Source organism: Antennarius striatus, chromosome 8 (genome assembly GCF_040054535.1).
Source record: "Antennarius striatus isolate MH-2024 chromosome 8, ASM4005453v1, whole genome shotgun sequence".
In the NCBI taxonomy this organism is placed as follows: Eukaryota; Metazoa; Chordata; class Actinopteri; order Lophiiformes; family Antennariidae; genus Antennarius; species Antennarius striatus.
This window is the reverse complement of record NC_090783.1, coordinates 18,556,628-18,583,555: the sequence shown is the minus strand read 5'-3', so window position 1 is coordinate 18,583,555 and position 26,928 is coordinate 18,556,628. Positions and strand designations below refer to the sequence as shown.

General features: G+C 39.4%; 1 protein-coding gene and 1 long non-coding RNA gene across 8 annotated transcripts in view; both read left to right on the top strand.

The window, feature by feature from the left end:
• The window catches only part of tbc1d1 (TBC1 (tre-2/USP6, BUB2, cdc16) domain family, member 1), a 37,038-nt gene extending 31,332 nt beyond the window's left edge, over positions 1-5,706 (top strand). For 3 of the 7 annotated variants that reach the window (XM_068320886.1, XM_068320887.1, XM_068320888.1), the window contains 2 exons: positions 4,020-4,196; positions 4,300-5,706. In XM_068320886.1, the coding sequence (XP_068176987.1) occupies positions 4,020-4,196; positions 4,300-4,512 (390 nt within the window). In that variant the 3' untranslated portion in view covers positions 4,513-5,706. Of the gene's footprint in view, positions 1-235; positions 1,629-1,715; positions 3,762-4,019; positions 4,197-4,299 lie in introns of those variants that run through there. The other 4 variants (XR_011036867.1, XR_011036868.1, XR_011036869.1 and 1 more) reach the window with 4 other exon arrangements.
• A 387-nt stretch (positions 5,707-6,093) lies between these two features.
• On the top strand, positions 6,094-8,734 carry LOC137600641 (uncharacterized). Its single transcript, XR_011036961.1, has 3 exons — positions 6,094-6,195; positions 6,970-7,065; positions 7,400-8,734. It is a non-coding gene; the product is annotated as an uncharacterized lncRNA (long non-coding RNA).
• The last annotated feature ends 18,194 nt before the right edge of the window (positions 8,735-26,928 follow it).

Here is a 26,928-nt window from a genome sequence, read left to right as displayed (position 1 = left end):
AAAATTCCCATGCTCTCCATACCTTCCTCTGATGGCAATCCCAAACCATTTGTTCTATCCAAAATCAAAGCCATAAAAATGGGTATTGATAGCCAGATTCAAGTTTAACAATCAAGAAAGTCTGAAGTATTGTGGACTTTTTCTTCTCTAGCAACTGCAGACAGACAACTGACTGCTAAATTTTCACATCGCCTTACATTTTTCATCTTCTTCTCCTTTTGGCTTTTCGCTTCAGGGGTCACCACAGCAAATCAGTGGCCTCCATCTAACCTGTCTTCTGCATCCTCTTCTCTCACACCAACTATCTTCATGTCCTCTTTCACTCCATCCATAAACCTCCTCTTTGGTCTTCCTATAGGCTTCCTGCCTGGCAGTTCAAAACTAATCATCCTTCTACCAATATTTTCACTATCTCTCCTCTGGACCTCTCCAAACCATCTCAGTCTGGCCTCTCTGACTTTTTCTCCAAAACCTCTAACATGTGCTGTCCCTCTGAGGTATTCATTCCTGATCCTATCCTTCCTGGTCACTCCCAAAGAGAACCTCAGCATCTTCATCTCTGCTACCTCCAGCTCTGTCTCCTGTCTTTTCTCCAGTGACACTGTCTCTAGACCAAACAACATCGCTGGTCTCACCACAGTTTTGTACACCTTTCCTAATATTTTAGCTGAAACTCTTCTATCACACATCACACCTGACACTTTTCTCCACCCGTTCCATCCTACCTGTACATGTTTCTACACCTCTTTTCCACACTCCATTGCTCTGGACTCTTGACCCTAAGTACTTAAAATCCTCCACTTTATTGATCTCTTCTCCCTGTAACCTCACTTTCAACTTGGGTCCCTCTCTTGGGTCCCTCTCATTCACACACATGTACTCTGTGTGTACATGTGTGTACTCTGTGTGTTTGTCCTCTCCTTTTGAGGACAAACCTCCACCCTCCTAGCTTCTCCTCCACCTGTTCCCTGCTCTCACTGCAGATCACAATGTCATCTGCAAACATCATAGTCCATGGAGATTCCTGTCTAACCTCGTCTGTTAGCCTGTCCATCACCATAGCGAACAAGAAGGGGCTCAGAGCTGATCCCTGATGCAGTCCCATCTCCACCTTGAACTCCTCTGTCACACCTACAGCACACCTCACCACTGTCTTACAGTCCTCATACATGTCCTGCACTGCTCTAACATACTTCTCTGCCACTCCAGACTTCCTCATACAATACCACAGTCCCTCTCTGGACATCCTGTCATAAACTTTCTCCAGATCTACAAAAACACAATGCAGCTCCCTCTGGCTTTCTGTGTACTTTTCTGTCAACATCCACAAAGCAAATATTGCATCTGTGGTACTCTTTTTTTGGCATGAAACCACACTGTTGCTCACAAATGCTCACTTCTGTCCTTAGTCTAGTCTTCAACTACCCTATCCCATAACTTCATTGTCTGGCTCCTCAGCTTTATTCCTCTGTAGTTGCCACAACTCTGCACATCTCCCTTGTTCTTAAAAATGGGCACCAGCACACTTCTCCATTCCGCAGGCATTGTCTCACTATCCAAGATCCTGTTGAACAACCCAGTCAGAAACTCTACTGCCACCTCTCCTAGACACTTCCATCCATCCACAGGTATATCATCATGACAACTTGCTCACTTCTAGGTATGCTCTGCATCACTTCATCAAAATCCAACCAGAGTTTCTTCTTCTCCCCCAGCTCACATCCTACCTGTGGAGCATACCCACTAACAACATTGAACACCACACCTTCGATTTCTAGCTTCAGACTCATCACTCTATCTGACAGTTTGTTTTTTTACCTCCAGGACATTACTAACAAACTCCTCCTTCAAGATAACTCCTACACCATTTTTCTTCCTATCTACACCATGATAGAACAACTGGAACACTGCTCTGAAACTTCTAACCATGCTACCTTTCCACCTGGTCTCCTGGACACACAGTATGTCTACCTTCCTCCTCTGCATCATGTCAACCAACTCTCTACCTTTTCCTGTTATAGTCCCAACATTTAACGTCCCTACTCTTAGTCCTATACTCTTGGTATTCATCTTCTCTCTCTTCCAATGAACACACTTTCCTCCTCTCCTTCTTCAACTAACAGTAGTCCAATGTCCACTAGCACCCTGTAGGTGAACAGCACTGATGGCAGTCGTTGTTAACCCGGGCCTCGACCAATCCGGTATGGAAGTCATAGATTTGATTTGCACGTTTGATTTGGCAAAAGTTTTACGTCGGATGCCCTTCCTGACACAACCCTCTGTATTTATCTGGGCTTGGGACCGGCACAAAAAGACACTGGCTTTTGCCCTCTTGCGGCTACAATCCTTCCATCTTTCATACATGGTAAAATAATGAGAATATAGTATTTACTCCAGCAGAGCATTGATTTAGAATAAACTTCAGTTCCCACCTTCATGTTACTGACCAAACATATGATTAATTTACAATATGTGCTTTGTGTGCAACAAATGCAATCAATGGATTCGAAAAAGCAATATATCAGGCTTGGTCTTATGTGCAGATATTGTTATCAAGAATAATATATTACTGAATCTTTGATTGTACTGGATGTATGAATTTTACTAAATATTAAACAACTATATAAAACCGGGGTGTTATTTATTTCAACGTCATAAATAACAGCAAGTCTCCACCCTTGTTTCAACTTGGGTTGGTTGAGTGTGTTTGTTTTACTGAGGTAACTTAAGGATAAGTCCCAAGAAAACATATGGTATTGTTGCTCCTGTAGGTTGATTAATAGATGATGTAATGTTATAATGAAAATATGGTAAACTTCCCTCATTTAGATAAAGTATCAGTAAAGTAATGCAATCTTTAACATAATTGTTAAGATTCACCAGGTATCAATTTATTTATTTATGAAGTTTATTTTTTTCGGACATGTTAATTTAACAGACTTCACACCTTCATCACATTTACAACATCAACAACATCCGAAAAAAAGGGCTGACAAGTAGAAGCCAATAGGCTTGTGAGATTCCTGTCCTCCAGTAATGTCAAGTTCACATCTGAACAAACACATGGTTTTAATGGAGGCAAACTCATGTGACACACTTTTTTATTTTTTGAGTCTCATGTATACCACTGGCAAGGTGGAACCCTGTTTTAGTGTGTACCTTCATGATGGATGTCCGTTTCCTGGAGGTGACAGTAGCTAATGTGTACAAGGTGTCAAATACATTTAGAGAGACCTTTTCAGAGAATACACCTCAATTGGGAAAGAATGCATCAGCCTTTTAATTGGCATACAATTGCAAAAGGTTGGTGAGTCATGCTCTAGCTTGTCAGTACTTTCCTGCAAGTGGCATTTACACAGCAGTTTGTTAATACCTTAACAGTTATGTGACTTCCAGTTTCATCCCACCACCCCCACCCCCCACCAAGAAGGACGTGTTCTGACAGGATTGTTATCCTCTATTATGCATTATAGAATACGCTGGCACAGAGCATCAATACCTACAGGGAAATTCCAGTTTTACACAAACCTTTGTTTGTGAATTGAATGTGGCCGTTATTCCTCACTGTTCTGATAGTATATTATGTGTGGTTGACTTTAACTCCTTTTGTTATTACTGTTACTCTATATTTATTTATTTGTTATTTATTGATTGATTGATTGATTGATATAATCCTGCCAGGTTCCGTTCATTTGTTTTGAATTCTATGTGTATGTCACTGTAAAATATTTTAACAAGTGTAAATAATAGATTTTCCTATAATTTTAGGAATTAACGCAGTGATGGGGGTGCCACATTCTGTCCAATTTACAGAATTTTTTTACTGAAGCATACCAAGTGGTTTTTTTTTATCATTAAAAAGTGTTGATGTTGATCCAGAATATTTTAATGGATTTGACAGGTTTGTTTCCTTCCAATATATTTTGTCATTTTTTTAATGAAGAAGGGTTTCAGACTTTGAGTCTGTTCACTCCCGTACTTGTAACTGTGGATTATTATTATTGCATGTTTTCTTTAAGGTTTGTGAGATGGATGTGTCCAAGCAGCTGCAAGCATACGAGGTGGAGTATCACGTCTTGCAGGATGAGCTGCTGGACTTGCCCCCAACTCTTAATCAACACCAGCGAGCTGCACAACTGGAGAGGACCAATCAGAGCCTTCGACAGCAAAACCTTGACCTGCTGGAGGAGCTGCAAGTACGCATGTTCTCTCACACACAAACACACACATACACACAAGCACGAACACATACACAAGCATATTCTCTTTTACGTAATTGCATCAATCGCTTTGTACCAGGTGTCACATGCTCGTGTCTGTGGGCTGGAAAATCGAATGGAAGCATTGGTCCAGTCAGAAAACCAGTTGCGGGAGCAGGTTTCTGTGTTGGAGGAGGAGAAGAAGGAGCTCGTGAGCACAGTTGCACACCTCCAGGATCTTCTCAGCAGCTTTGGTATACACACTACCCCTGATGGAGCCACACGCTTTGGAAAGCACATTTCACAGCCATAGAAAAAAAGGAGGATCTGGCCATGAGGACTGTGAACCCACTTTCATACCGTTTGAATGTTCCAGAAGGTTCATAACTGCACCTAATCTATCAAATTTCAAGGGTTCAGTAGAGGAAGGGCAGGTTGCAAAAGGTCTAAGAAGAGGAGGTTGAGTGAGATGTCAAAAATGGTTTCCTGTTTCATCCTTTCTTTTCTGAGCTAGAGGACCTTGTAACCTAAGAGACATATTAATTTTAATAGGAGATACTGAAAACCAAGACAACAAGAAGGGAAATGCATCAAGAACCCACTCTCCAGATCTCCACTGAATAGAATTCATGTGTGAATTTTCCGACAATTCACTGAGAAAGCACTGCCTCATTGAAACACCTCTGTAAAAGCAAGAGTTACAGTCGCACCTTCAGTATGCTTGTTTGTCATTTTATGTATGTATGTATGCATATTTGTATGCGTTGTATGTCTTTGTCTTTATTTACATGTTTTATGCTTATGTCTGAAGGTTTGTGTGGATTTATTTGATACAACAACACTAAAATAGCCAAGGATTGTCCTTTAATGTGACACAAGCTTGAACAAAGAACAAGTTATTGATAAAGTAAGCAATAAAAAGTTTAAATATTTTATTATACAAGGTGATGATATGAATATAGATAAATGTTGCTGGACCTTGTATCATTTTCAGATTTGAAGTATTTTAAATATCTAGTCATGTATTTTGTTTCTTGATCCTGTTGGTTTAACTTCTCATAAAGTAACATTATCTCACAGGAACAATACCACAATAAGTCCAGTTAAAATCAAACACAGTTATTTACACTTTTGAATATGCATTAACCCATCAGTGTATAAACAGACGACAGTGCCTGACTAGTATGGGAAAATTCAATACTTTCAGTTACTTTAAATGTTTGAAAAACATCCTTCAAAGAGGGCACTGCTGTTTCTGTCAGTGATGAATCATTTACTGTATTGAACGCACTGATTTCCTTCAACCAAGCTGCAGCTTGCTGTGTATGTTAATGTCTACACATGTTATATATATTAATGTCTATCTGTGAGCTTGTGCACTTCACAGAACAAATCTGTTCATTTACACTGAGATGTTTTGCTTTTACTCCCTACTTACTGTCATTGCACATGTATTTTTTAAATTTGATTCTTACTGTAATTCACAAATATATTTCATATAAATTCAGCACATCTGAAGCCAGTTTTTTTTTTGTATGTTCACAATCATTCAGTATGAACTCACGGGTGTCAGATTTTTAAAGATGGTGTCAATTTTACTGCCTCTTGTCTAAACATGCCAACCACTTTGAATGCTGTGATATAAGGTTTCCAGCATATGGAAATACATTTTACACGGTATTTAAAACTCAGAAGTGCATTTCTTTCCAGAAACCTCTCCTGCGGTTCAGTTAAAAGCATGTTTGGGCAAGTTCAACCGCTGTTTATATGTATGAATGTGATGTGTACACAACAGAAAAAAGCTTCAACGGCACAATCTTTTCCAAGAACTGATCAAATTACGTGATAAAAATGAGACTTTGGCATCCTAGTGTTTTAAACAAGTTTCAAACAAAAAACATCTCAGATCTCTGTTACTAATGACAAGAATATTTGCTTGTATGCTCCACTGACAATTTCTTTTTTGTGGAATTTCTTCAAGATCTCAGTAATCAAGGTACAGTAGATGATTTCCTAGCAAGATGTTTCTCCTCGCTTCAAAAAAATATCTATATGGACCCATTAATTAGCAAGCTGGTTAGGTTTAAGCAAGCTATTCAGGTAATTTCTGTATTTCAAGGTAGTGGAGATGAAGATATTACAGGTATTTGTTTGCTATTGTGGTTACAGGAACAACACACTTTTTCAGAGGACAGTACTTTTTTGGAAACAAGTTATACAACTTAATATGCCAGTAATTCATGGTGAAACCAGCTGCTTGTGTTTTTATACAAAATTTGACTTGGATATGGACTTGGTAATGCTCATCAAAGCAACATACATTGAAGGAATTGAACAAGAGACTTTAGATCTATTGGACACTTTCCAGTCTGCTGAAGTGTTATTTGCTGTCCCCTAATTCCGTAAATGCATACATATCATTATAGAAGTACGTACGCTATTTTTGCATTGACTATAAAGAAAGAAACGCACTTAACATTCTCGTCAACATTGTTTCCAGATATGACAGCTGATTTTCTCTTAAACTGGAAATGCTGACTGCGCATATTCTACTAATCACCAAACTGCAGGCACACTTTGTGAGTAGCTGCTGTGGACTGTTCAGCAGCTAAGGAGTCACAAAAATGCAAAAAAAGTAACTGAATAGTTTGTGCAACCAGTTCCATAAACAATCATCTATAACTATTGGATATGCAAATAAGCATTTTTTTTTTTGCTAATTCACCATATCCACATAAAGCATGACAAACTGATTGGTCTTGTGTTGCAGGTTGTTTTTGCTTTCACCGAGTGGCCATCACACATGACAGGAAGTTATGGTTGAATCTACTGACCCAAAGGGAAGCAAGATATTTTCTTCTGACCGGTGACCTTGCTTTCTCTCTCTCATAGTCCCATAATCCATATTTTAGCCTTTATAAGCTAATGTGTGATTCTGACTCATTTTTATTTTAGCATTCCATTGATTCTTCCATTAACAAATGTTTGTCTAAACACCGTGGCAATACTTCTATTTCAAACCTACATTGTATGTTGGGATACACTTTAAGTTTTAAATTTTTAAAAGTAAATTTTTAATGTTCCATTTTTTTCTATTAGATATATTTCATTTTCGGGTTAGGATTCAGAGGACTCAAATAGTCATCAAATGTTTGTCAATTGTGGAAGGAGATCCCTTCTCTTTTCCTATCCATGGGCAGGTGTCCCGCCAGTAGGAGGCCTTGAAGAAGACATAGGACACGCTGGTGAGACTATGTCTCTAAGCTGGCCTGGGAACGCCTCAGGATCTCCCTGGAAGAGCTAGTGGTGGAGTCTGAGAAGAGGGATGACTAAACATTCCTGCTCAGACTGTTGCCTCCGCAACCTGGTAGAGGTAAAGGATGGATGGGTGGATGGATCAAGTACCAGAATTTTATTTTTATTTTCTTTGGCTTGATTCTGTTTTTTATTTTCTTTTTCATTCTCTCTGTTGTTGTACACTGGTTACAACAATTTATACCCTACAAAGTTGATCCAATGTATTGTACAGATACGGCTGAGTTGAGTTCCTAAGATTTAAGACTTTCTATTCTTTAAAAAAAAAAATCTTAGCTGAATCTTAGGTATATACAGAAATGCTGCTGCAATAATAATAAAAAAACCTTCAACCAAACCCTGGATTAAAATGAGATAACAGACATTTTCTGCAAGGATCAGACAAGGATTAAATTGATATTATGTGTAGAAACCAATTAGCCCTTTCCTGATCTCACAGATTGAGTTTTGTTCCAAACTAAACAATCTGGATTTCCACTCAGCAGTAACAGATCAAGTAGTATTATCTAGGTAAGACACAAAAAGTGGACACACCTCTTCTGATGACACCGTGGATATGATTACAACATGACTGCTCAACACGATTCATAACCCTGCTGATCTCAACTGCTACCTGTATTTAAGGCTCATTTATCAGTACCGTGATAACTGAGATGTACAGTTGTGACGTCAGGTGATGATATCTGCTGTGTTAGACCTCCTGCTGTCGTGAGTTGAAAAGGCCACATCCATCTTGTCTGTGCGGATGCAATATTCTATTATCTATTTGACCCTTTTCTGTTTTTTAGAGTAAGAGTGGCTCAAACTCCTCTGTAGACAAACTTATTAAATTCTCTGATTGACAAAAAGAATGATTCATTAGCTTGAGTTCCATCTAGGCAGTGTGTACAGGTGTTTGGTGTTTTCATACAGTATGAATGTGTGCATTAATTTGTCTCCGCTAGACCAAGCAGGCTTCAAGAGTGTGTGTCATTGAGTTTCACATTATTTGACTCGGCATCTGCTTAGCCTTCCACACACCTCCTCAGACCTGTGCTTAGATCCACAACATGACGACTGTACGCCCTCCATAAAAACAGATTCAACAACCTAACTGAGGAGTCTGAGAAAGGGATTTTGAACTGAAGGTTTGATAATTATATATTACTTACAGATGAGTAGTTTGAGGGAATATTATCCAGTGTTGATTAGTGTTCAGCTAGTGAAAAGCAAGATTAAAGGTCCACAGGCCCCCTGAAGGTATGCTATATTATCTGGCGAGATTTTAGAAGCAGATCCTTCCACTGTATCAAACAGCAAGGTGGGACCTCCATGGATCAGACATGTTTGTCCCGCACATCCCACAGATGTTAAGATTTGATTGAGATCTATGGAATGTGTGTGTTGTAATTTGAGATGCTGCTGAAAGAGGACTCATTGCATTCAGAAAATGTAATGTCCATGACCCTTCATGGAAATTTACTTGGTCTGCAACAAATATTAAGTAGGTAGTTCTGTACTTTTGAAGGACTCACAATTTCAAATACCTACATCATCTTTTTATGTGTGTGTTTCCTAAAGTATTTTAGATGCATGTAGTCATTAATGATTGCCTGACTCAAAGCATATCCAATTGCTCATATGAGAGTATTCCTCTGGATAGAAAGTTTCAGTAACATTTCATAAAATACTAAATCCTGAAGAGTAGCTACTTAACCTGAGGTTCCTTAATACCTGAAAGCAACAGAGGCCATAAATTTTGCTCAGTTTTAGCCATTGTATTTGTTGAACATTTCCTGAGATAATGTGTTTCCACCACAGTCATGGTTGGATTTAAAGGTTCATTCAAGATGTGCACAAATTATAATCAACCCCATGTTGGTAAAAAAAATCTCAGCTGCAATAGGAGAGGAAACAGAAAGGCGTGCCCTCTGAATCTTTTGTGTTTTTTTCTTCCATCAATAAATGCCTAGTAAAACTACCCTTATACTGTAGTAATATTGAAAATAAGTTCAAGCCTGACTTTATTTGTATAAATGATTAGATAAGAAATAAAGCATCCACAGTGCTGGTGTTTAAGTTATTACACAAATTAAGAGAAGCTCCTTCCCTCAGACCAACAGAACAGTGACCTCAGACTCTCCATACCTCATCAGTCCTGTTGTCCAGGAATCCTTTGAATCAAGCTTAGACAAATTGTATTTCATGCTTTTCAACTAAAAAAAACCTGTAAATGTGACAGATCTTAATTTAAAAAAAAATCTGCATTGGGGTTTGCGTGAGGCAGGGTATAATTAATGATAAAAGCTTAAAGAGAAAAACTATATCTGTTTAAAAATGTCTGTTTGGCAAGGAAATTGCACACAGTATATTCCTCCCTGCATTTCAACATAACTGTGCAAGTGTGTGTATTTCACCATACCACTCACATATTGCAGATCCACATGTCTAAACTGCTATTTGACACAGGTCTGAGTCGCATAAGTTTGTTTTCAATGAAGGGCACTCATTCAACTGTAATTAGATGAAGTTGTACTGAAGGTCTGTATGTACATACTTAATGTGAAAGTTATTTGTTTCTTAATTTATGTTAGATAAATTATTAATACCTTTCTTTTTTGGCTTCTGATCATCAGGAAAAAAAAATCAACTGCTACACAAACAAACACTGACAGCCATTCTATAAGTGTCCATTGATGTGCATCATAAAAGTCATGAATTCATAAAAGTTATTATCCTTACTATGATCACCCCTCTGTCATTATTTAATGATACAAAAGAGTTATTATTGTGATATGTGATGAATGAGGATACTTGATATAATCAAGCTGATATTTCTTTAGTAGTTATATAAGGCAGTGATTCACACATCATAGTTAATAAACTGAATTTTGGTTATATTAAGTACAAAACCTCTTTGATGTTGGAATAGGAAACTGTTTTCACTTTGCAGTATTGGATTATAGATTATTGGTAAAATTCAGAGTGCTGACCATGGTTCTGAAATAACCAGAAGTTGCTCTGCTCAAATGTCCGCAGATAAGCACATCATCATTATATTCCCCAGACTCAGAACAATGGATCTGGTTTGTATATCATGAAGGTCCTCATCTCTTCTGGGTGTCTGCCGGTGTGTTTTTAAGGTTGTGAAATAGTTTTTCTGACAGTGATCCCTTGTTACTCGAGGTTAATGCGTTCCACAACTACCGGCAAATAACCAAATTCCGCAATACTGCGGCAAACTATTTTATTATTTACGGTTATTTAAACGTTTATGAACTCTCCTATCAAACCACCTTATATCTGTGTTACCTTTTCCCACATTCATATAGATTGTTTAAAGAGCTTTTAAGTCTTTCTTTAATACACGGAAGTGCGCTGCGTTCCGTGAGTCTCCGAACGCAAAGCACTTCTGGATGCTGTCATCCAATAGAAAGTGCGTACAGTGTCACGTGACTACTTCCTAAAAATCCAGGGATCTTGAAGTAAGAATGTGTGAAGGATTACTGTACATGCTATCCAATGGTGTGATGTAAGCTTACATACAACTTATCATACTGGTAAGAAGTCACAGAGTTTATCTGTGAGTGTGTTAATGTTATGATTTATCGAAGTTTAGATTTACGTATTTGTAGCATAGACATGCTGGTCAAAATGGGAAACGTGCCCCCCACCCCTCTATGTCACTCAATGGTCATGACTCTATTGTCAGGGTCTACTCCAAGGTTGTTAACACACTAACACAAAGTTATTGCTCATGGGAGAGTGTGGGGTATGTAAAATGAAGATTTAATGGAAAAGCCTTTGGTTATAAGTGAGGATGTCTTTCAGCGCCATAAAAATGTCATAATTTGCTAAATACAGTAATCCCTCGTTACTCACATTCCAGGAACACCCGTTAAAAACGAAACTGCGATATAGCGAACAAAGTATTTATGTTATTATTTACAGTAATTTAAATGATAAGTAATAAGTAATTTAAACCCTCCCCATACTGATATTAAACCAGCTTATATCTCTATTACCTTTTCCCGCACTCTTGTAGACTGTTTAAAGCACTTCTGTGTCTCACGGCAGTACTCTGCGTTCTGTTACTCTCAGAACTCAGCGTACTTTCGGACACTGTCAGCCAATAGCATGCACGTACAGTATCACGTGACTACCTACTACAAATCCGCGATGTGGCGAAGCCGTGCATCTTGAAGCACAAACAAGCGAGGGATTACTGTAGTTAGGAGTAATAGGAAGTATACATTTACATAAAGAACATTTTCAAAATGTGACTCCAATTAAGTACAGTAATAGCTGATTGTGATCACCAGTGCAGTAGAGCCTACATTAGTGACATCAACAACAAAATAGTGTGGCTCAGGTTAGAGGCAAACTGTAGACATCTGCTGAGTCACAGATTGTTAACATGGCTAAGCAAAGAAAAAAACATCCTGGCTGGAAAACTGAGAAGGATTTGTAATTGTGTGCATGTGTGTGAGTCAATGTATGTGCGCAAGGGTGTTTCTTTTTTCTTGTAGAAGGTCAGGCGCCACGGTTTGGGTGTGACCGTCGCTGTCATGTCAGCACATCAAGTGTCCACAAAACCCCTCCCTTTACCCCCTGCTCTGTCTCTCTATCTCTCTCTTCTTCTGTCTCACCTTCTTTCTTCTTTCTTCCTGCATAACTCAGAGCCAGGGTGTAACCAAGACTCTACTTGTCAGTTATTTAGATCTGTAAAAGGAGAGGGGTATCTTTGTGTGCGTGTGTGTGTGTGTGTGTGTGTGTGTGTGTGTGTGTGTGTGTGTGTGTGTGTGTGTGTGTGTGTGTGAGAGAGAGAGGGAGAGAGAGAGAGAGAGCAGTAGACAGAGACAGCAGGCACATTTTCTTGAACAATAAAGCTGTCTGTTGGTTATTTCTGAACTCTGAAGAGGAAGCACTACTCCCTGCAGGGTGGAGAGTCGATTCATGCTGTCCACACCCAACATGCACGCACGCACGCACGCACACACACACACACACACACACACACACACACACACACACACACACACACACACACACACACACACACGCTTGCTATCTTTGAGCCTGAAGTCTCGCCCCACCCCTCTGGAATCAGCAGTCATGTTGTGTATTATTGTAGCTCAGCTCTGAAATACGGTGTAACTTTCCTCGGGCCTGTTTTGTCTGCTGCACTGCTCAGTAGATCAGGATTAAGGTGCGATGCTGGTGGACTCCAACAAATAAAGGACTCAATTCAGAAATGCTAATGATACGTTACTTCCAACTTGATATTTCTGGATTCAAATACACAGTTTATTATGCATTTTGGGTAGCACTTAACATTACAGCTTGGAATAGTGCCATTGTAGTGTGGTAAAATACTTTAATTTAAAAGAAAGAGAATAAAGCAGGTAACACCATTCAATAACAAAAGTAATAACAAGGAAATTGGTTGATAATAGCAAAAGATTTTTCTAGTTAATATTAGACTGTATATATATAATATAGTATATTTAATAACTGATTAAACAGGAAACAAAAATAATAACAATTGGGGTAGTAGCATAGTAATGATGAGGTAATATGGCTCTTTGTATGGATGTTTTCACAACATTACAGACTAATTTAAAATAAAATACAACCACAGGTCATCAGAAATTCAAAGATGTTATACAATATTGAGATGTAAAGAATTAATCTTATAGACTTTAATGTAAAGCATATAAGGGTCCCTGAAAATTGCAATAAAGGCCGTGATGAAGTGGCATTTGGGTTCACGTACCTGTCAAAACCACAACTGACTCCTAAATCACTGTTCATGGTGAGACCTGGGTGTGCCTCTGTGTGTGTGTGTGTGTGTGTGTGTGTGTGTGTGTGTGTGTGTGTGTGTGTGTGTGTGTGTGTGTGTGTGTGTGTGTGTGTGTGTGTGTGTGTGTGTGTGTGTGTGTGTGTGTGTGTGTGTGTCAAAATGGTGCCCCTTCAGGAAATGTCCAACTGAGATATAATTAGGGTTTAACTCATACAACTGAACACACCCTTGTATCCTCGGGTCAAATCATGGACACTGGAGCAGTGTGTGGTATGTACGTGTGTGTTTGTGTGTGTGTGTGTCTATGAGTGTCTGTGTGTGTGTGTACGTGAGAAAGAGAGCAAGCTAGAGAGACAAAGAGAGAGAGATTTGATTTTTAAAATCATGTTTATTCATAAAAGCCAAATTACAAAATAATCACGTTGACACAAAATCAAAAAAAAGAATCACGCAAAAAGGAATTCACATTTAAAAAACCATCAATGGCAGGATTTTCAACAGTACTGTGTGTTTCCTGAACAAGGAAAACAACTAACCGTTCTCCGCAATCATCCTTTTTACTTTTGTCATTAGTTTCTTTAATCAAAAACACCTCTTGGTCTGTAAAAACTGCTTGGTCACTTCCTTCTGGATTCATCACATAAGAGCTGATGCAAACCAGACACATTTTGTGGTTAGGAAACAAATTTTCTACTTTGGCACCTCAAACCTTTTGTGTCTTGCAGGAATTTTTTATCCTTTACGAATCATATTTTTCTGTTGTGGCTTCTTTCAGACTACGTTTGATATGATCACCGTTTTAATCAGGCTAGCCAGGGGGAGGACGGGGATGATGGTGTTCTTAATCACCACCTCGCTCACAACTACCTGGTGCACCTTTTCAATTTCATCAAGAAAAATTACCACCGCTTTGTTCTAAGGAGAGCCTGCCTTTACCCTAACCGACCTGCTCTCCCACCGCTGAACACACCTCCCCCACCGAGCAGTTGGGGAAGGGGGGGGTAACTTGATCCCATGCTGCCGAGTGAACTTCGTCAGTGCGGCCTTTTCTTCCGCGTTTTCCCATCTTGGGGCTACCATATTGGCTCCTAATCTCCGCAAAAGCTCTACAAACGACTGAATAAAGCTGCGATGTAACAGTCCCTAACTGAAAGTGAAGGCGCACGTATACAATAAAGCAAAAAAAAAGACAGAGTGAATATGTTCGAATAACTCACACTCCCGTCTATTCCTCTCACAAACTCCAAAAATGTAACTGTGGTTAAATTATGGTCCACAAAAGTGTATAGAAATATATAAAAAAGCAACAAAAAAAAAGAGTGAATAGATGCGCAGAGATGCTTACACACTCCTTCCTCTTCTCGGATCAATGCAGAGAGAGAGTTTTGATTTTTAAAGTCACGTTTATTCATAAAAGCCAAATTACACGATGATCACGTTGACTCTTGTCTCCATGTCCCCAGCTCTATTCACATTCAATGTACTGTACTTAAAACACAGGGTTTTTTTAAAAGCAGACCAAAAAAAAGAAAAACGAATTGTTCTCCACAATCATGCTTTTTTTAAAAAAAAAATTGTCATTAGTTTCTTCAATCTAAAAACCTAAATCTAAAAATGTGAAAATCATATTTTTCTGTTATGGCTTCTTTCAAACTATTGTCATTTTCATTCTCAGAACCACTTGTATCACTAGGTGTCTCAGGTGTTTCTGTAGCAATTTTCTTTGTTTTATTCATTCTTGTGTTCGTGTTTTCTTTTAGGAGCTATCTTTTATAATTCCTCCTCTGTCACAACATCATCTTCTTTCTCCTTCTCCAGCTGAGACCCTACCATCCTGGCTGTTGTCTCTCTGGCCCCTTCAGCCTTCACCAAATCACTCCGTTCATCCTTTGTGCTGTTATCTGTCTCCTGTATAACATTTGTTCCATCACTCATGGTCTCTGGGTTGATGGCTGAAGATTCAGTGGGGGATGAAGTTGGAAGCTCACATGTGAAACCAGGACCACAGCACCGGAATCTGCCATAGAAACAATGGCATCTGGGTGGGGTCGAGAGAGGGGGGGGGGGGCAATGCCCTACTTTTGACCATTGTTGGACTCACAGTTTACACTACGTATTTGAGTTGTGATTTTAATCCATGCTTTTTAAATTTCTGTAGCAATGGCGCTGTCTGTATATTCGTGTCTTTGTCCACCACTTCAGTTCAGAATTCCATTACATTTTGAATACATTGACCCAAAATGTTGACAAGAAATGCATTACCAGCAGAACAACCACCACGAGGTCCGCAATTATCATTTTAGTGACACAATAAATCTGTTACACTATCAGATTTTAATACACTGTCCTTTTATAAAATTTGGCCCAGATATCCATTTATCTTAAGCTGAATAGCAATCACTGTGGCAATTGTCCTTTTTCAGGTGGAAAAAATGTTTATTATGCTACTTCAACCTTTTTTTGTGCCCTTTCATGAGATTCCTATGAGCCCTAGCTGTACATAGTATTTAGTACAAATTAACAGATTTGATTCTCATCATTCTATTTATTATTTTTTAAAGGAATCCACATGCTCAATACATCTAAAGAGACTAGTTTACTGTTTACTGTATTTATGAAGTCAGACACGTTTACTCTTGATAAAACGTTTTTCTTTCATAGATTTAGCGTAATTTTGGAAATGAGTTAAAGGACGTCATTCAGAGAACTGCTGAAAACATTATGGTTAGCTGTTATTATAAATAGTTGTGGAAAAGGCCAGCTAAGTGATGCTACAACAGAGTGATACGTCTTATATTCCTTTGTTCAGCATCTTTCAGAATTTCATAATATTTCAAGTTTAGGCATACTGTGGTTATGAGGTCAACAGCAATATAATTTTTTACCGTCTGTGTGTTTGCAGGCATCTGCAAATAAAAAACCCTTAATGCATAATTTGCATTATAGTGAACAAATGGAAATTAAAGTATTCGTGTGAGTAATATGGCTATATCTGAAACTAAGATGTTGAACAGAAAAAAACTATTGTGTGTAAAATTTAATTTTCTTTTATTATCTGAGCCAAAGTCAAAATCTGTGTGTTGTCTAACATGGAGTATACTTACTGAAGTCAATTTAGAATACATTACATGTGATCTGTTGTGGGTGTGTAATGTTCATCACTTCTGCATGTTATTTTACTGAAACAAAATCTCAAACTCAGGTACAGCTCCTGCACTGACTTGCATTGTTACTCAATATGAATTCAGCAATAACAGCAGTTGCAGCTTAATCTGCCAGAAACAAACTAACTGCAGGAGATGGGTCCTGGTATCTGATTTCCACTCAAGATTGTTCTTTGTTATCAATAGAAAACCTATTGATTTCCAAAATCCAATGAGATTTTGTATTTACAGGAGAGCAACTGCAGCACCTTAGGTTTTTGAGGTTATTCTTGCCAATGCAGAGTGATGCCAGAGGAGAAACTTATCAGTCAGTGTGTGGTGCGCACCTGTGACTGACAATTTCAGTCTCAACTGGGTACACTGACAGGATAAGATATTTAAAGATTAGCATAGAACAAAGTATTTTTTTACAGAACATGGACAGAAATTCAAAAACTAAATGAGAGGAGTTTTGTCAACTTGAAATGTAAAAATGATTTGTGATCCGGGTTTGATTTGATCGTAGCTTCCCAGGAGATCCTAAAGTTGGGCAGGATTATTTGACCACCAGCATATGTTTGTTCGATTGTCCACAAAATACTGTATCTCATCACAGAGAGATTTTGAAACTGAAATTTTGTTTAGGGTTGGATCTTCGGTCAAGAAGGTGTTAATAAAACTTGATGATCCAATGGTGCAGATTCTGGTTTCTGGATCAGTCATTCTCTCTCATCAGACATAACCACACATATATAATATTGCATCATAAACACCCTGGTTCCACCACAGTGTAGCTCATGCCATATTGTCCCCTCGCCATTTATCCACTTGCTGCCAATACTGGTCACCCCCACCGCTGTTCTGAAAAATACATTGGACCCCTGATGGCAGGGGGCACAAAGGAGGACCCCAGTCTCTGTGTTGAGTAGCTTGATAACAGCAGTCTACCACTGAAGGTGCCCCTCTGCTGGGAGAAAGTGGTTGGTGTTCCCTATGAATGCCCTGGCTTTGGACATGGTCCTATTTTCCAGAGCTGTCTTCACAGAGTCCAGAATCTGACGGACAACTGAACCCACTCTGCGGATGAGCCTCCTCAGGCTTTCTTTGTCCCTTTTCCTGACCCCACAACCCCAACACACAATGGCATAGGACAACACACTACACTACGGACTGGAAGAACATGCGAAGGAGCTCAGGGCACACGTTGAAGGAGGCCTCTCTCCCTAAGAAATACATCCTACTCTGCCCCTTCTTGTACACACAGTCCATATTGAACAACAAGTACAGTTTTCTGTCTAGCTTGTGGCCCCAGTTACTAATTTGTCACTTCCGCTTGTTTGCCCTCAGTGACCACTGGCTGTGGAGAGGGGGCTGCCCTCCGGAAATCCAGCACCATCTCTTTCGCCCTGGAGATGTTTAGCTGGAGCTCGTTCCATTGGCACCACTCCACATAGTCTGCCACCAATGTCCTCTATTCTCCCTCGGCAGTGGCTCAGCGGTAGAGCAGATGTCCTGTAGACAGATCGCCCCAACCATCGGCGGATCGAATCCCGCTCCCGCCAGGACATCCTCGGAGGGAGTGTGAGCTGACGGTGGGAGGTGTCAGCTCACCTCCCAGCCACTGCCGAGGTGCCCTTGAGCAAGGCACCGTCCCCCCTACAAGCTGCTCAATTGGGGCGCGTTCCTGAAGCCGCTGCCCGTCACTCTGCCTCCCTATGTGTGATGTTTGATGTGTGTACTAACTGCTAACTGCATTTTTACAGGCCCCCCTGTGTGCTGTGTTTCACGGGGCCTGTGTATACACTGATTGCCATTAAAAAACTAACACAAAGAACATGTAAAATATACCTGAGTGACTACGTAATTTCCCTGCGGGGATTAATAAAGTGTACTTCTTCTTCTTCTTCTTCTCCTCACCTTCCCTGATACATTCCACACTCACGGTGTCATCGGAGTACTTCTGCATGTGGCATGTGTCCAAATTATACTGGAAATTTTTTGTGTAGAGGGTGAAGAGAAGGGAGGAGAGCACTGTCCCCTGTTGTGCCCCCATGCTACTTGGTTACCACTGATGACAAGCAGTCCCCCATATGAACATACTGGGGTCTGTCTCTCAGGTAGCTGGTGATCCAGCTCACAAGGTAGGGGTCCATATCTCTGGAATCCTGCAGTAGCTGAGACTGAACGGTGTTAAAGGCACTCGAGAAATCGAAAAAGGGCACCCTAACAGCACAGCCCCCAACATCCAGGTCGGAGAGCATGGAGTGAAGGAGGTATAGGACAATGTCCTCAACCCCAACCTGAGACTGATAGGCCAAATGGAAATTTATGCCCTGGATCTTAATTTTAGGAATAGATTCTATGGGTTCTATGCCCTGGATGCAGTAATGCTGATTGACAGTCTCCTGATGTTTTCCATCCGTCCATCTTCAATCCATCCATCCATCTTCAACTCCTTATCCGGGGCCGGGTCGTGGGGGCAACAGTCTCAGGAGGGATGCCAATATTTCCCTCTCGCCAGACACCTCTTCCAGCTCCTTCGGGATGATCCCGAGGCATTCCCAGGCCAGCCGAGAGACATAGTCCCTCCAGCATGTCCCAGGTCTTCCCTGAGGTCTCGTCTTGGTAGGAAATGCCTGGAACACCTCTCCAGGGAGGGGTCCAGGAGGCGTACGGAACAGATGCCCACACCACCACAGCTGGCTCCGCACGAGGTAATATGTTCTCGAGAACATCTTTTATAAAATTGAATCCACCTATTGTGCAATTTTCTCTGTCAGAGAGACGCAAATAACTGTTGCTACAGGATTTTGTTTTGGTATAGCCTCATTCAAGTTTTAGGGACAAAGGTGTTGACAGAGTTGTCTTTCTGAATGCTTAGTGGTTTAACTGCAGTAGCAGGAGCTCCTGTTGTGCAAGGGAATTGCGTTCTCATCAAATTCCATTTAGTGCCTAGAAATCTAAGATTCCAAAGATATCTCACCTAGCTTCTGTCATCTCACAGTCTTTTCCGTCTTCAGAACCACCACTGCATGTCACAGTTGACAGGACTTGTTGTTAATATATATCAACCATCCTAAACCCACTTCCAGTGTAGTATACTATTGGCATTTATTGTACTGTTGCAATAAATAAAGTGTATAATCTAGAGATCATGGTTAAAATCTTTCATCCTATGTAGACTTACCCTCGGCGAATCAACCAGCTTCATCTGATACAGTGTAAGTAATTTCTGTCAATTAATTTAACTTTCTTGAATTTTGAATTTCATGGAGATAATTTTATTTTAATTATTTATGCTATACTACCAATAAAGGCTTTTTTACATGATAGGAAGTACTTTACACACAAGATTCAACAGATTAAACATTACTCAATGTATATACATATAATTAAATCAGGCATTCATGGCTATTGGGTGGTTGGTTATTTCTGCCAGCAAGGTCATGTTTTGACTTGTACCCGCTGATTCATTGGTTTGTTAAGAGCAAGATTACTCAAAAAACATTTATGAATTCCAATAAACTAGGAAATCTTTTGGTCCTGGTTGATGGTGTTTACCCTATGGAATGCCGTTCTAGTGTGTTTTTAAACAGGATTAAGAAAAAGTATATTTCCATAAAAAGAACCAATAAAATTTTGGCACAGATCCAAACAGAGGAGTCAAAACATAATTTCCATATTATTCAAACCTGTTTAATCTGAGGAAAAAACTCTAGGAAAAACAGTTTCAAATTACATTTTAGCAAACAGTCTCATGTTTTATCCTTCCATCCATCCATCTTCAACCGCTTATCCGTGGCTAGTTCATGGGGGCAACAGTCTTAGCAGGGATGCCCATACTTCCCTCTCCCCAGACATCTCTTTCAGCTCTTCCGGTCTTTTCCTAGGTCTTTCCCGAGGTAGGGCATGCCCAGTAGGACATGCACGGAACACTTCCCCATTGAGGTATCAGGAGGCATCCCAAACAGATGCCCAAGCCAGCTCGGCTGGCTGTGGTCCAGGTGATGGAGCAGCGGCTCTACTCTGAGCTCCTTCCTGGTGACTGAGCTCCTCAACCAATCTCTAAGGGTGCACCCAGCCACTCTACAGAGGAAAGTCAGTTCAGCTGCTTGCATCCGGGATCTTGTCATGCAATTGTCACCCACAGCTTATGACCGAGCTCAGAGTGGGAATGTAGATTGATATTAAACCATCAAATCTTGGTGTTTTGAAAGTCTTCTCACTCTATATAGCCGAAAACCCTGAACAACTCTGAGGAGAATACAATGATTGAAATTTAATTCATTTTTTATCTTCATTATTTATCTTCAAGTCTTTCTATGATCAATTTGATGCTGCCGATTGCCTAATTGCAATTCATATCTCAGGAGAGGAAAATATTATTAATTACAAAAACTTATATGTGAATGAAAAACATAGTATGAAAACTGCTGTCTAACTGCTTTTTTTTCTGATACGCCATCTTGAAAGTCTTACAAAAACATATATCAATTAAGCTAATTTTGGTGGTGCATTAAAATTTCATTAAACATCCAGTTTTGAGTTAAGAATAAAAGAATAACCTTCCAAAAATTGGAATCAATGAAATCGATAATTAAATGAGTAAATTTAAGACAGACAAGCAAGTATTTTTGAAAAAAAAAAGAAGTCTAACGTTGCTCCAACAACGTCGCTAGTCCTTGTTACAACTCTGTTACTAAATGGCAGTAACATAAACCAAAAACCTGGAAAAATATGCCAACAGGAACTCGAGCAGCTGAAATGTAAATAAACTGGAGCAAACACAAAATACTTTCAGTTGCAACTGGTGATTTTATATATATTAAGACAAGACTTTAACACAAAAACCAGTAAGACTGCCAAACTGAAGATAATGTCACATGGTCTAGTCCAGGGAATGGATGTTGTCGAAATTAACAAAATAATCTAGAACATAAACACAAACTAAACAATGCAGGTAACTAAACAAGAAAATAATAACCCTGCCTAACTACATTACCGAGACAGTCAGAAAATGACCAAAAATACAGTAGAAAGACAACATCCTCCTAACTAGTGTGTCTAGACAAAGTACAACTAAGGGTGGTATGTATAGAGGCCTCCGTCTGGCTACCCCTAGGCCATGGACTAACAACATACAAATAACTAACAAAGAATACTAAACTAAAATGGCACTTACTCACCACAGAGAACATGGAGCAGAGATAGATAGAGATAGAGAACTGAGATCTGAGATGGAGAGCTGAGAGATGAGATGTAGCCATGAGAGATGAGATAGAGAGTCCTTGATGTAGCTCCCTTCTGGACTTTCTTCATGAGAGAAAGGGGCATGTGACTGGCCTGCCAGTAATTTAAACTTTGGTTGGAATGGACTCAGTGCCATTCACAAGCAGACAAGTAGGTGTTCATTGGTGAACCTAAAATGGTACTTGTTTTTGATAATGTTCATGGTGCAAAAAGCTGACTCACAACTGTAAGTTGATCCAAACAGTCAAAGTATGCATAGGGAACACCTCGACTGTTCGGTACAGCCCCCTCTCTTTTCCCATTATGTCCCCATCTGTGGTGACAGAGATCACCCGCTTCAGATCGCTGTCCCTCTTTGTCAGCATCTCTTTTATTACTGCATGTATGTCCTCTCCTCTTGTGTGTATTTCATAGTGGTGTTACACCCAGCAAAGAGCTCCTTGTCTTTGTGAAGGAACCTGACACACACAAAAGCTGGACATTACTAGTAACAACTGTAGACTCATCAAAGGCAACAGATATGCATGGTGCTCCCTGAATAGCTGCATCAAGCTATTAATATTTCTGATTTTCTGGTTGCTGTTGAAGCTGACATTGGGATATGTTACATTTTTTTCACATATCTTTCTGTTTTCGCTCAAATAATGTCTCAACAACAGCATTTAAGCACTCTTTCACAACTGTCCCATCACTGAAAGAGTTTAAGTTGCCCCCATTAATTGTATAAATTCTAGTCAGTAGTTTCCCTAGCAACTTCCTCCACATAATACGAACCACCGGATAGGTTGTAAATGCTTTATATTCTGTCTGCTTTCTGTCTTGTCTTTCTGTCCCTCTCCCTCCTGCTCTGCATTGTTGTCTCAATAGCACTCTTTCCCTCTCTGTTTTTTTGTCTCTCCGTCTCTCTGTCCTTGGCGTTGTCTCTCTAACTCTCCCTCTCTGTCATTGGATCACTGTCTTCTTCTCTCTCTCCCTCCCTCTCTCTCTCTCTCTTTTAGCGACTGTTTAACCAGGATGGTTAAACAGTCGCCAACCACCAACCTGGAGCTACAGAATAACACGGAGGCTGAGGAAGGGGCCGGAAAGACAGTCACCAGGACGGTTAAACAGTCACCGGCTGCCAACCCGGAGCCACAGAATAGCACGCAGAACACGGGATAACAGCACAAAGGATGAACAGAGTGATTTGATGAAGGTTGAATGGGCCAGAGAGACAGCCGCCAGGGTGGTAGAGTCTCTGCTGGAGAAGGACAAGGAAGATGATAATATTGTGATAAACAAAGAATTAATAAAGATAGCTCTTAAAAGGAAAAACACGAACACAAGAATGAATAAAGCAAAGAAAATTGCTAAAGAAACACCTAGACACTCCTGACACAAGTAGCTCTGAGAATGGAAATGACAACAGTCTGAAAGAGGCTGTAACAGAAAAATATGATTGCAAAAGGTTAAATAAATTCCTGTAAGAGGGCAAATGCAGAATTTTTTTTTCCTGACCTCAACATGTTTCTGGATAGCATCAGATTTTATATGAAAAGTAAAACAAGAAGTGGTGAACCTCTTTTTACAGACCAAGAGTTTTATAGAGTTAAAAATGGAAAAAAGTAAAAGGCATGATTGTAGAAGAGATGATTGTGGAGAACGGATAATTGTGTTTTTTTTATTTTGTCTGTTTTTTTAAGTTTGATAAATGTTAAATGTTAAAAGGTTAGATGGTTCTTTTGTTCAGAAAACACACAGTATTATTGAAAATCATCTTTATACGTGAATATCTTTTGGATTTTGTGTCAACGTGATTATTTTGTAATTTGACTTTTATGAACAAATGTGATGTTAAAAATCAAAATTAAAAATCTTTCTCTCTCTCTCTCACTTTTTCTGCACTCAAGCCACCAGGCAGATGACCACCCACTATGCATCTTGGGTTCAGCACAAGGTTTCCACTTTTTAAAGCAAAGTTTCTCCTTGCAAAAGTGCTTTTGCATGTGGAACAAGTTGGATTCTATCTTGTCCTGCAGGTCCTTCACTGCTCTACCTGGAAAATGCATTGAAATAAACTTTTGCCATACTCTGGCACTTAACAAAAAAATTTTTTAATTTGCCTCACAGCAAAAAAGTTCCACGGTTCGATTCCTTACTGTGTGGCTTTCATATGTTATTCCCATATCTGCATGGGTTTCCTCCAACCTTCAAAAACATGCATGGATGGATGGATGGATGGATGGATGGATGGATGGATGGATGGCCAATTGCATGATGTCAGTTGATCCTATTTTTTGATCGTTTAAAGAAATTACTTGGAATTTAATACCCAAAGGTCAATGTTACATTTAAGCCAAGAATTCACACAAAACTGGTTAACAGGATAAAAAGGTGACATGATTTATATATCGAAAGGGTCAAAGTCAACACAAATATGATGTCGTAGTTATGTAATTACCCCTCTGGACATTGCTCAACACCAAAAATCAAAAACATCGAAAGTGTGGCTTTTGTTCAGATAAGTGTTGCATCATGTGACTAACCTCTCATTCAGTCATCTGTACACAGTGAAGACATTATGTCTGTCATTGGAAAGAATTTCCTGGAATCATACCTTCAGGAATATACAGTATGTTCTTTTAACCAAGAAATGCACTTAATGACTGTCATTCAATTCCATCAAAGTCCCTCACACACCCACACAGGACAATCTCCTGTCTGTCACATCCCGCTCCTTCAGGGACAGACGTTCATGTTTGAATTGTGTCTGTGCAAACAGTTGTCTGAGCACACGCCACCGCCTTTACCCCCGGCCAAAGTTGACATTTATAAACTGAGGACCTGCCTTCGAGAGAGAGAGACACACAGAGAGAGAGAGCGAGAGAGAGAAAGAGAGAGAGAGAGAGAGAGAGAGAGAGAGAGAGAGAGAGAGAAAGAGAGAGAAATAGTAGTAGAGTAGTAGAGATTATGTTGTTATTCTGATGAAGAGCACACAAAGCCTGTGTTCACATTGGCAGCCACATCTGATTTTTAGCTCATCCAGACGGATGTCGCTTTTGTAGTCTGAACAGTCACATACCACATGAAATCTGATTTTTGCAGGGTGGATTGAAATCACATTCCGGAGGTAGTTTCAAATCCCATTAGTGTAATACACTAATTTTTTAAAGTAAACCAAAGAAAGCAACAAAAAAACAAAAAAGAAGGCTTGCCTGTACAAAGTCATGCTTTTAATCTGAATGGTTACTCTTAAAAATAAGCGAGTACAGTAAGAGTGTTGTAACTGCATTTTGCCACCTGAATGTGACAAAGTGCACACCCTGAGTAGTGGATATATATTTTGTATTTTTCTTAATGACTTTCAGAAACAGCTGAATTATTTCATTTCATTTACTTATATAGAAATAGCTTTGTGATTATGTTTGACAATGAATACAAGACTTTCAAGACCTTCAGAACTGACAAAGCCTCTTGGATGAGAGGCGAAACGTTTCCAATAAACTTTCTTAAAGTCCAGTGGATTGATTTAAATAGCTTCGGATAACCATGACATGGATAACTGAGAACATACACAGACATAACATGCTCAACATAAAACTAACTATAAAATCTGTATGTGGGTGTTGGTGTTTGGGCATGTTTTTGTGTCCACACAAAAGTTTAGCTGTTTAGCTGTTAAACTCTGATTAACAGAGGTCAATGTGTTTAAAAACTAAAAGTTCTTCACTTTCAAATATTTAAACAGTTGACACTAACTCTAAATTTTATGTACATATCATCCAATGCACATCCATATGCAAACAGGAGGAAAGAGAGGAGAATGCACAATCTAGGGCAAAAGGGTGATGCTATTGCAAAAATTTCTGGTTTAAGTTCTTGAGCTTTCAGTCTAATTTCTGTAAAAACAATGCTTACCCAGTGTAATAGATGGAGTGTACATGTGTATCTACTTGCAGATGTCATTTATAATATATAACCAACATGTGTGCAAATGGAATAACGCAAGGAGTTTCATACAAAGCACTATAAGTCATCATGCAAATATGCTGTAATGCATGACAGACAAAACATGAAAAAAAAAGAATGTTTTGTTGGAGGTCAACAGAATCTACATGGCTTTGAGAAAAAAAACACATTCTAGTAGTATTCATAATATTATAATAGTAATTTTAAACATTTATGAACCCTCTCCATACTGATTTTAAGCCACCTTCTATCTGTATTACCTTAACCCACACTTTTATAAACTGTTTAAGACACTTTTGTATTACAGAAAAGTGGTTCTTTAATACACGGAAATCCCCTGCATTCCGTGAGTGTCGGAATGCAGCGCCTACGCAGACGCGTGGACTGTATCGCGCTTCAAGCCGTGCATCTTGAAGCGCGAATAAGCGAGGGATTACTGTGATTACTGTAGATATACATATATATCCGTGGTGGCATCACACCCAGAGTATACCCTACCTCGTGACCCAGTTGGCTGGGATAAGCTCCAGCATCCCACGACAGACTTCATACCAAACATATGAAAACAAATGTATTGGTATTATAAACCAAGCACACCCATCACGAAGTTCTCTCACCAGCAGGCAGTGCATCAGTCGGACCCAGAACTGGCGTCGGTGTCTGTGAGGAGGAATATGAATGAATGAATGAATAAATAAATAAACAAAAACAAACAAATATATATATATATACATACATACAGATATATATAAATAAATACATTTTATGACTCACAAAGAAATAAACACATGAACAAATATCCAACTGTCAAGCTGGTTGGGCAGGTAGTGGGTGGAGTTAAAACGTGACACCGTGAGGTTTTCAAATGAGCTTATTCAAATGTATAGGTGGGGAGATATATATCCTTGAAATCTAGTATTAAAAGCTTGCAAACTTGGTGGGCAGACATTACAGGACATATTGTGGGAGTAGGAGTTGCAGTGAGTGGTTACAGTGAGCTCAACAGCAGCATCAAGTATCACCACACTTCCCCTCACTAAGAGCAAAGAGAAGCATTGTGCTACTGTGTGTTACTTTCTAAATCTGCTAACTCACAGTGTAGTGCCTTGTTGCACTATGTCGCATGGTTTCTATGCAAGGATGTTCACTTGAATGACATGAAAGATTTGATCTTATTTCTGTCAGGGTGATCCTCCATTAACTAATGCACATATTATTATGTCCTGGTATGAAAGCAGAGTGTGTAAATCATTGTCAGATCTGGGAAAAGGCTGCATATGCTTTAATCTTA